Source organism: Carettochelys insculpta, chromosome 22 (assembly GCF_033958435.1).
Source record: "Carettochelys insculpta isolate YL-2023 chromosome 22, ASM3395843v1, whole genome shotgun sequence".
In the NCBI taxonomy this organism is placed as follows: domain Eukaryota; kingdom Metazoa; phylum Chordata; order Testudines; family Carettochelyidae; genus Carettochelys; species Carettochelys insculpta.
The window spans coordinates 433737-442962 of record NC_134158.1 but is presented as its reverse complement, the minus strand read 5'-3'; the positions used below and the strand labels follow the sequence as shown (position 1 = coordinate 442962).

General features: G+C 57.5%; 1 protein-coding gene across 1 annotated transcript; it reads left to right on the top strand.

The window, feature by feature from the left end:
• The first annotated feature begins 235 nt into the window (after positions 1–235).
• On the top strand, positions 236–8367 carry LOC142024601 (astacin-like metalloendopeptidase). Its single transcript, XM_075016731.1, has 9 exons — positions 236–377; positions 991–1052; positions 2665–2755; positions 3625–3742; positions 4773–4954; positions 5468–5549; positions 6091–6236; positions 6607–6740; positions 8242–8367. The coding sequence occupies exons 1-9, from the start codon at positions 236–238 to the stop codon at positions 8365–8367; spliced, it is 1083 nt and encodes a 360-aa protein (XP_074872832.1).
• Positions 8368–9226: the final 859 nt, after the last annotated feature.

Sequence of the window (9226 nt, the reverse complement as noted above, 5' to 3'; positions counted from 1 at the left end):
ACTCTGCTGGAGCCAGGGTGAGGCGGCACTCCTGCTGCCAGACCTCCTGAGGTGCCTGGTTTCAGGCTGCTCCAGAGCCCTTCGATGGGCCTGGCTGTGCACGAGCTGCTCATCAGAGCACTGACCCCCTCCTCTTGAGTGTGCCATGTGCCCTGCCCACCAGTCCCCTGAAACTGCAGTGGGAGATGGAGGTGGGGGCAGGGATTACTCCTTGGGGTGAAATGCTGCCACCCTGATGGCTGTCCTGGACTCTAACCACATCTCCCCTTCCTTAGCTCTGCCCCCAGGAGGCCGTGGTGACTCCTTCCAGCCCAGAGAGCCTCGCAGTACTGCTGGGATTCCCCTGACCAGCGACGAGATCCTCAGCATTAACCAAGGTGGGGATCCCTTCAGTGCTTGCTGTGATCTGGCCTGTTTCTGGGGGGGGGGGGGATGGGCAGGGGAGGTGGTGCTGGAAGACCAGGGATGCTGTGGGCAGACCAGTCAGTGCATGGAGCAAGTCCAGCTCAGCTGGTGCCCTGCCAAGGGTCGTGTATCCCAGCACATCTCCATGACTGGTGGTGGGAGTGGTGCCTGCATTAGGAGACCCTGAGAACCAGCTGGCCCATCTGGGGTTGGGGGAGGCAGCTCAGCTGGTGTCCAAGGTATCCCGAGCTGCTCTCTGAGCCTCTGCTGTCCACGCCCGGCTGTGGTTGCCGCTGGTGGTGCAAGGCACGAGAGCAGGAGCTGAAGGAACAGCAGAGCAATTCCCCCATCCCATCCGGGGAACTCTTGGCACTCAGCTGCGGGAGGAAGGAGGCAGCTCAAGAACAGGCTGGGGACAGCTGCCCAGGAGGTGGCTGGCACCAAGCAGCAGGTCTGCGCTGGATCATGCATTCACTGATTGGGGTGCCAGGGGAGCTGACTCAGCTGGCTGCTCCCTGGTGGGTGTCGGCTGCTTAGGTACAGCCTGCCTGTGGTGCCACAAATGACAGATTCTTACACCTCCAGAGCTCATCCTACCAGAGGTCCCAGAGAGCAGCTTCCTGATGGAGGGTGACATCGTCAAGGTGGTGAGTGAGGCTTCTGGGGCTAGGCCTGACTCTCCTTTGGCACAGGTGCCTGAGACCAGCTTGGCAGGGAGCTGGGTCAGGGCTGGGGAGGCCTGTTTCTGTTCCGAGCTTTGGGCACCTGGGCTTGCTACTGTGGCACTTGGCACAAGGCACACCCTGCCCTGCCCTGGGAAGGAGGGCAGCACAAAGCAGTGCTCTGCAGGGGCCCTGTGCTGGGGTCCAGTCTGGCAAAGTCGTCCTGTGTGGTACTGAGTATCCCCTGAGATGCTTGCAAGCACTTGGGAGAACAGGGTTAACAGTCGAAAGGATCTTGGCAACCTGCAGAAATGGCTCCTAAGAAGTAGGCTGAAATGTCACTGGGTCCCAGGCCATTGGCTACACATGGAGTTGTTGCAAACACAATGGCTGTCTCCATGTGCTGCTTCTGGAAGCAGTATGGTAGTGAGGCATGGAGGTAAATTTCTATGCCTCATTAGCATACAGACATGCCATCTGGAGTCCAGAAGTGGCACGTATAGACACAGCCAGTGGGAAAGGACAGCCTCAAAGGGAGCCCTGCGGAAAAGATTCGTGGCTCTCAGCCTGGATGAGCTTGGTTCTAGGGGGTTGTTTTTTGGGAACAGTTGTGCTGCATGTGTGAGCAGGGTGCTGGCAGGTTCCTGCCCATTTTGCACAGCACTGACAAGGCCTCATCTGCAGCATGGGGTTCAGGGCAGGACCCACACCAGGGAAAGTGGACAAACTGGACTCCAGGAGTGCAACATGGGGAAAGATCCCCTCCCCCACAGCCTTCGGTCTCAGGGCCTGGACAATAGGAGGCATTTCAAGTATGACAAGATGACCCTACAGACGAGGATAACAAATTGTTATGCTGAGAGTAGGACAAGGGGCTTCAACTGGAGCAAGTGAGATGTTGGTCACTAATGTGCTGTGGAGGTGGCTAATCTGGGTCTAGTGTTGAACTAAGACCAGAATTTGACTGGATCTGTTTGAGGTTAAACAGCCACCTGCCCTAGGTGGTCGAGATGATACTTAGCCCTGTCCTGAATGGGGCCATGACAATGATTCAGGGCTGGAGCACATGACCTGTGAGGAGAGATGGAGGGATTTGGGCTTATTCAGCCTGCAGAAAGGGGTGGGTGTGTGGGGGGTGTTATAACAACCTTCAACTTTCTGAATGGGGCTGGAGAGGCTGTTTTCAGTGGTGACAGATGGCGGAACAAGGAGCAATGGCTTGAAGTTACAGGGGGGAGCTGTGGGTTGAATATTAAGAAAAAACTGTCCCCCAGCAGGGTGGTGAAGCACTGGAATGTGTTCCCTAGAGGTTTTCAAGTCCTGGCTTGACAAGGTCCTGACTGGGATGACTGAGTTGGGGTTGATCCTGTCTTGGGAAGGGGGCTGGACTGGGTGACCTCCTGAGGTCCCTTCCTGACCTAGGAGTCTGATTTCCAGCAGCTCATACAGCCACTGACCAATCATGAGTGGCTGATGGGTGTTGGAGAAGGCAGTGAAGGGACACTCAAACCTGGCAGACTTACTGGGCTCTGGGCTGAGGTTCAGTCCTATGGACAGCTGCCCACCAGCCAGCTTATTTCTCTCCCTCCTGCTCCAGAGCCCTGGCAGAGTGTTCTCTTCTGCAAGCCGGAAATGGCCAAAGAGGAGAGGCACGGTGCGGATCCCATACATCCTTTCCCACCAATACGGTAAGTGGCATCAGTGCTCAGGCCCTCTCCTGGAGGGCAGGTTCCAGGCACTGGGGGCACAGCTGGCAATTGGCACTCCAATGTGGCAGCCCAAACAAAGGCCCCTCCTTGCCTGTCTGGCCAGGCTTCCCCCAGCTGTGGGAATAGACCTGTTGCCTGGTCTGGAGGGGGTTTTGCTGGCCCTGGGGCTCGCATTGTTCCCCTGCTAACTCCCCCTCCCCCAGTCACCAGCCTGAGTGCAGCCACCTCAGTGTGTACATGGCACCATCACAAGTGGTTGTGGCTAGGGCTGGTGCATGGGGTGGGCTGGTACCTGCAGCAGCTGGGGCCCTGCATTCGGAGCAAGGGGGCCTTGCTGCGCGCTCCAGGTGTGTGCATGTGAGGAGGGGGAGCAGTGCCCTGCACTCACTGGTGCAGCTGGGGCCTGGCTGGCTCTCTGGGCTGCTTTCTTTGGAGTAGGAGGGGCTTGGGGCAGGGGAGGTGTCCTGGCCCTTCCTTGGGCTGGGGGTGGTGGTCATGTGGTTGGTTCCCTGTCCCCCTCTCCAGTGGCTTCTGCTGCTGGCAAAGCCAGGTTGTGGGTGAGGAGTGACAGTGCACAGTCCTGCCCCCCATGGTATCCTCTGAGGGTCCTGAGCCCCTGCACTAGGGCCAGTCATGCTGGTCACTGGCTTGTGCTGCCGGTTCCTCCAGCCCCACCGCTGATGGCTGGCCATGGCCGTGTCTGCTTCCATGGAGCTATTCTGCTCCGTGGCCTGCCTGCATAGCCCCAGCTCCTGGGGAACAGCTGCTGAGCGAGAGCTCCATACCCCCTGGGGGCAGGGAGGCAGGTGAGGCTGCCCAGTGGTGTGACAGGCACCTCCTCTCCCCAGACGCACCCAGCGTGAAGGTCATCCAGGAGGCACTGGCAGACTTCGCTAAGGTCACGTGTGTGACATTCGTTCCATACTCGTACCAGAGAGACTTCGTCTCCATCACACCCCTGTCAGGGTTAGTATTGAGCCGCAGCAGGAAACACCTGCTCGCCCGCCTGCCTCCTCACTCTGGGTGGCCCCTTCTGGCTGTGCCAAGCCACAGCCTGGCTGGCTGCACCACTCCTGACCCCTCCTCCGGAGTCTGATTCCCACCCGGTAATGCCCCTTGAGGCTGTGGTGTGGGGCAGAGTTCTTGGTCCAGTGGTGACTCGCTGGTGCAGGACTGCAGCCCCTGCCAATCAGCAGCTGGAGCTGGGCCTGGGCACCTCGGCTCATGCAGCCTGTACTGGTGTGAAGTAGCAGTAGGAGCCGGTCAACCTCCGGACAGGATGTCGGAAGCAGAGTGCCGTCCCTCAGCACACCTGAGCTGCAGGAGGCATTCCCACTGGTGGGGACTGACCATGGCCTCGGCACTGGGAGCACAGCTGAGGGCCAGGTGCTTAGTTGCCTCTCGAGGTGCCCCTGCAGTCCCTAGAGCTCATCTGAGCTCTCCTCAGCAGTCTGTTCCTGCACTGCTCCCTTCCCCTGGCACGCAGCTCTGCCAGCAAGGCTGGTGCACCCTGTGGGCACCAGACTGGGTGGAGGTGGTGCCTGGCTCCCTGAGCTGAGCAGCCTGGAGCTCTGCTGACCCCTACAGAGCTGAAGGGGAAGCCTCCCAGGTGGGGCAGCTGCTCCAGTTCCCAGCTGATTCCATGTGGGTAGCACTTGGCCTGATCCTGCCTGAAGCCCAAGGGAGTGCTGGGGCCAGATCCCGCCTTTGGGAGGGACTTGTATTGGTGTAACTAAGCAGGGCCATTCCTGCTGGCTGTGGGAGCTGCATGGATGAGCTGGGGTCAGCTCTCCGAAGTCTGCAAGCTGCAGTGGGGGTGCAGGGTGGGGCACCTGACAGCTCAGCAAATGTGAGCCCCACATCGAGCAATTAACCCTTTGGGGGCAGCACCTCCAAGTGCTTCCACCAGTCTGCTGTGGCTGCTGCTTTCCTTTGGTTATGCAGCAGCTGCTCTTGGCAGGTGTGTTCCCTTAGGGCTGCCTCTGGTTCCCACTAGGTGCTTCTCCAGTGTTGGTCGTGCTGGTGGGATGCAGGTGGTCTCCTTGGCCCCAGCTTGCCTGCGCCGGGGGAAGGGGGTAGCTCTGCACGAGCTCATGCATGTGGTGGGTTTCTGGCACGAGCACTCCAGGGCTGACCGGGACAAGTACATTTGCATCTCCTGGAATGAAATTTTGACTGGTAAGTTCTCCCCTTGGGCCCCTTCCAGATCCACTCTCCCACGAGCAGTGAGGGGGGACTGTTGCAGTTGGGGGACAGCCTGTCTCCCTGTTCCCCACAGCTGATCAGATGTCTCCCCCTGGGGAGAATGAAGGGATCTTCCTTCTAGCCCTCCTTGCAGAGCACAGGCTCCCTGGCTGGACCCCTGGGTAGGGGCTGGGACAAATGGCTCCAGGGTCACTTGGATATACACCGCAGATGGCAAACCCTGCCTCCACATCACCTGGGAGATGCTGGACTTCAGAGCCCCTACGACTAATCCTTACCTCATCCCAGGCCCAGAGGGACTCTCTGGATGCTAAAGTAGGACAAAGGCCACTAAGTGCGTGCCCCCGGCTGGTGTGCCAGAGAGCATGGAAGAGGTGCAGTTGTCCAGCAGGGTGGAGGGTGGGTGCTGCATCGCTTCCAGGGACGTGCTGTAAGCTGGGCAATGGGCAGTTGGTGTGGATGTGTTACGCTCCTGTTGCCTTCCAGGCTTTGAAATTAACTTCATGAAATCCTGGACTAGCAACATGCTGGTGGGCTATGACTACTCCTCAGTCATGCACTACGGCAGGTAAGTGCAGGGGCTGAGCGCCTGCCGGCTCAGCAGTGGGAGTTCTCCTCCTCTGCCTGCAGCTTGTTCCAACCCCAGTGTGCAGGCAGCTCTTCACTTGGTTTGCACCCTGCCCCACAGCTAGTCTGGTTCTGTGCAGACTCGGGCAGCACCACTGCTCTGACTCATGTGCCAGTGACGGGCAAACATCCCCAGCCAGCTGAGGGGGTCACTCGGGTGCCCAGTGACTCTAATGATGTGCTAATGCTAGCAGCATTGGGAGCTCCCTGCTGTTGGGGCACCTCACCTTAGTGCCAAGCAGGTGGTGCTTGGAGGGAGAGCCATGCTCTGAGCTAAGCCCAGGGTACGCCTTGTGCTTGACGGAGACGGTGCCTGTACATGCATCTAATCATCTGGTTAGACAGGGAAACTTCCAACCACCTCTTGAGATACCTGGCCTGAGATGGGGCCACAGGCAGCTTCCCCAACTCAGTGTTGGAGACCCAGCTTGGGAGATCTCTGCTTCTCGTGCGCTGCATGGTCTCCTCTTCCTGAACTCTAGGTATGCCTTCAGCATGACTGGCTTGCCCACCATTGTGCCACTATCCAACCCTGATGTTCCTCTTGGGCAGAGGTGGAACCTGAGCCATTCGGACATTGCCAGAGTCAACAAGCTGTACAAGTGTTCTCAGACGGGGCCTGGCTCAGGTAGGGCAGAGCTGGGCAATGCTCCAGGGAAGGCGAGAAGCCATGGGAGCAGGAATGCATCAAAACACTTTGACCCATATCTTGTGGACAGGGTCTGGGGAGTAGTCTCCTTCAGGAATAGAGGCTGGGTGGGGGTATGGTTAAGGGGAGGGCTGGTGCGGGAACAAGGCCTGTGCTGGGGTGGGAGTACAACTGCCCTCTGCGCCAGGGTGGCTAATTCTCTGCTGACCGCCCTACAGAACTAGAGCTAGTGATGTGTGCTTGGCTTAGATGATGCTGCTGCTCCATCTTTGATATGTGGTGGTGGTCAACACCCACCACTGAGGTGGTCAGGACATGAATCAGTCTCTGCTCCAACTTCTCTTTCCAGAAAGTCCAAAGGAAAAAACCACCAAAGAGAACATCGAGTCTGTCCCAAAGGAGCTGGAACCCTGCCCATCTGAAGGGGCAATCGGAGCATCTACCCACTCTTCAGGAACCACCTCCCCTGAAACAGCAACACCTGTAAGGGAGCCCTCTGGACCAACAGCAAGTCCACCCTGGCTCTGGATGCAAGAACCCATGGGGAGAACTGCAATGGATGGTGAAGGACAAAGTGTCTCTCTGACTCCAGCATGGGGATTTGGGTCAGTGACACAAGATCCTACAAGTCTGTCTACCCAGGCCAAGACTTACCCAAAAGTGAGCAGGGAGCCCCCTCCACCTCCCCTGGAAATGGGCACTGCAGAAGCTGAGGGAAAACTTTGGATTCCTACAGAGGACACGTCACTCCGGGGTGCTGAACCCACTCTGGAGCCTACAGTAACGTTTTCTCCAGGGAGCCATAGGCAGGCAGTAGAGGGACTCAGTACCACTGAAACGTCCACACAAAGTTTTGCAGAGCTTGAATTAACAGAACTGGTCTCCTCTGCTAGTATAACCCCTCTGGAGCCAGGGGACACTGTTGTTCCCCCATCACTTGGAGAGACTACAAGCACCCAAGGAAGGGAACTGACCAATTGCCCTACCCATGGCACCCCAAAGGTGCCCTCTGCAACACCTGCAGCTGATGTTATGACCTCATCTCTGGAGACTCAGACTGAGCTGGCCAGAGCAGAGATCCCCAGCTCCTCAGAGGAGAGTGCAGAGGCACACACAGCAGAACTGCCTCTCAGATCATCCCACCCTGAGCAAGTAAGTGCCACAGAAACCTCCCATCCAACAAGCATGGAGAAGTGGACCACTAACTTAACCAGATGGGCCAGTGCTGGACCCAAAACCCCCAGCGTACCCCGCAGGACCTGGTCTGCCCCAGCTTGGGTGAGTCTGTCTCCATTGCTACAGATGATCACTGTGACACATGCTCCAGCACAGCCCTTTCTGCTTCCCGCTGTGCAGAATGGGACCAGCAGCCAGACAGAGCGATCCCAGCCTGCAGGTGGCCAGGCCTACAGCTCCAGGAGTCATGAGCAAAGTGCCACAGCTATCCCTGCTAGGGGCACGACAGAGTCTGAACCCACAGAAATGACACAACTGACATCAGTAATGACCTCCTTCATGCTGGCTGAGAACCACTCGCTTTACCCAATGAAAACGGGGCTGCAGGGGACTGTGACAAGGCACAAGAAAGGCACAGACCTGTCTCCATTGGGAATGGAAGCCTCCCATAGAGCACCCGCTCTTGAAGCTACCTCTTCCACGGTGCTCCAAACTGAGCTAGCATTTACAGACACCACAAACATCCAGGCCAGCTACCAGCATGGTTCTGCCAGCCCAACGGAAGGGACCAGGTCGAAAGCTGCAGAGTCTCTTACAGAAGCAGAAACCCTTCCAGTGGCTTGGGTCTCCCAAGCCCCTGACTCAGTTGAGACTGGTGTGCAAGCAACTAGCACCAGCAACAGAAATGAAACAAGGGTGCATACCACCGCGCTAGCGCCTATTGGAGGTGCTTCACCTTCAGTAACTGGACCCACAGCACCCTCCATGGAGTTTGTTACTGGGTTCTCCAAAGCCCCCTCCAATGCAGGATCTGCAGCAGCTGCAAGAAGCAAAGATGGGAGCCAAGCTGCTGTCCCCACCAGAAGATCAACTGAGAGATGGATACAAGAAACCAGTAACACAAGAGGAGAAACATATGCACCTGCTTCTGTGAGGACATCCTCTACAGCTACTGAACTGAAACACAGGGGTCATCCTACAAGCAGAGCGTTGAGCTTGAGAACTACTGGGGCTCAAGCCAGCAGCCCAAGTGAGATGGAAACTTCAGAAATTGTGCATCCTTGGGCCAAAGCCAAAAACCAGTTTAGCTCCTCTGGACCCAGGGAGGGATCTCTGCTTCCCAGTGCTACAGAAATGGTGTATTCCACCAAGCTGCTCCAGTCATCAGGCTCCCACAGCCCCTCTGAGGGGAGGAGAGAACCTGGAGCCAGTTCCAGAATGGGGGCTGCACACGTCACTGTCACCTTGCCACACACTAGGCAGGTGCCACCTGCAGCAATGCCTGAGTTGACAGTTCATGAGACGCTGACCCCTGTCTCTGAGGAACCCACAACCCACCAAGCCCACACAGGTGTCACAAGCCTGAGTCTAGTCTTAAACGCTGGGCCCACCAAAGCAGCATCCCCCAGGGAGGGACCCTTGCTGCTGCAGGCTTCACCGCAGAGTCCAGTGGTGCTGGATGTCAGACTCCAAACTGCAAGCCATCAACCAGTGCATGCAGCGAGTTCCAGGGAAAGCCTGACTCCCCCACAAGGAAGTCCTGCAATTTCCACTTCAGCACATGAGCTTCTGTACCATTCTGGGCAAGCTCTAGCCACTCCCAGCCCTTCTGGGACCCCTCCACACAGACCAAAGGAGGCTGGAGGAAGAAGGAAGGCTCTTCCTCCTCTTCTGGGAAAAACACTGCCCACTGAAACCTACATGAGCCCTTTTGCCATGGGAATTTCCAAGAGCCAGACATCCAACGCACCTGAGCAGCAAACCAAAGCTTCGCTGGGCAGGCAGCTTTCCTC

Coding starts and splice junctions, on each gene's coding strand:
- LOC142024601 (XM_075016731.1), top strand. CDS start 236: ATGGCTGTCCTGGACTCTAACCACATCTCCCCTTCCTTAGCTCTGCCC. Junction 2,756..3,624: donor CATCCTTTCCCACCAATACG/GTAAGTGGCATC, acceptor TCCTCTCCCCAG/ACGCACCCAGCGTGAAGGTC. Junction 4,955..5,467: donor CTGGAATGAAATTTTGACTG/GTAAGTTCTCCC, acceptor GTTGCCTTCCAG/GCTTTGAAATTAACTTCATG.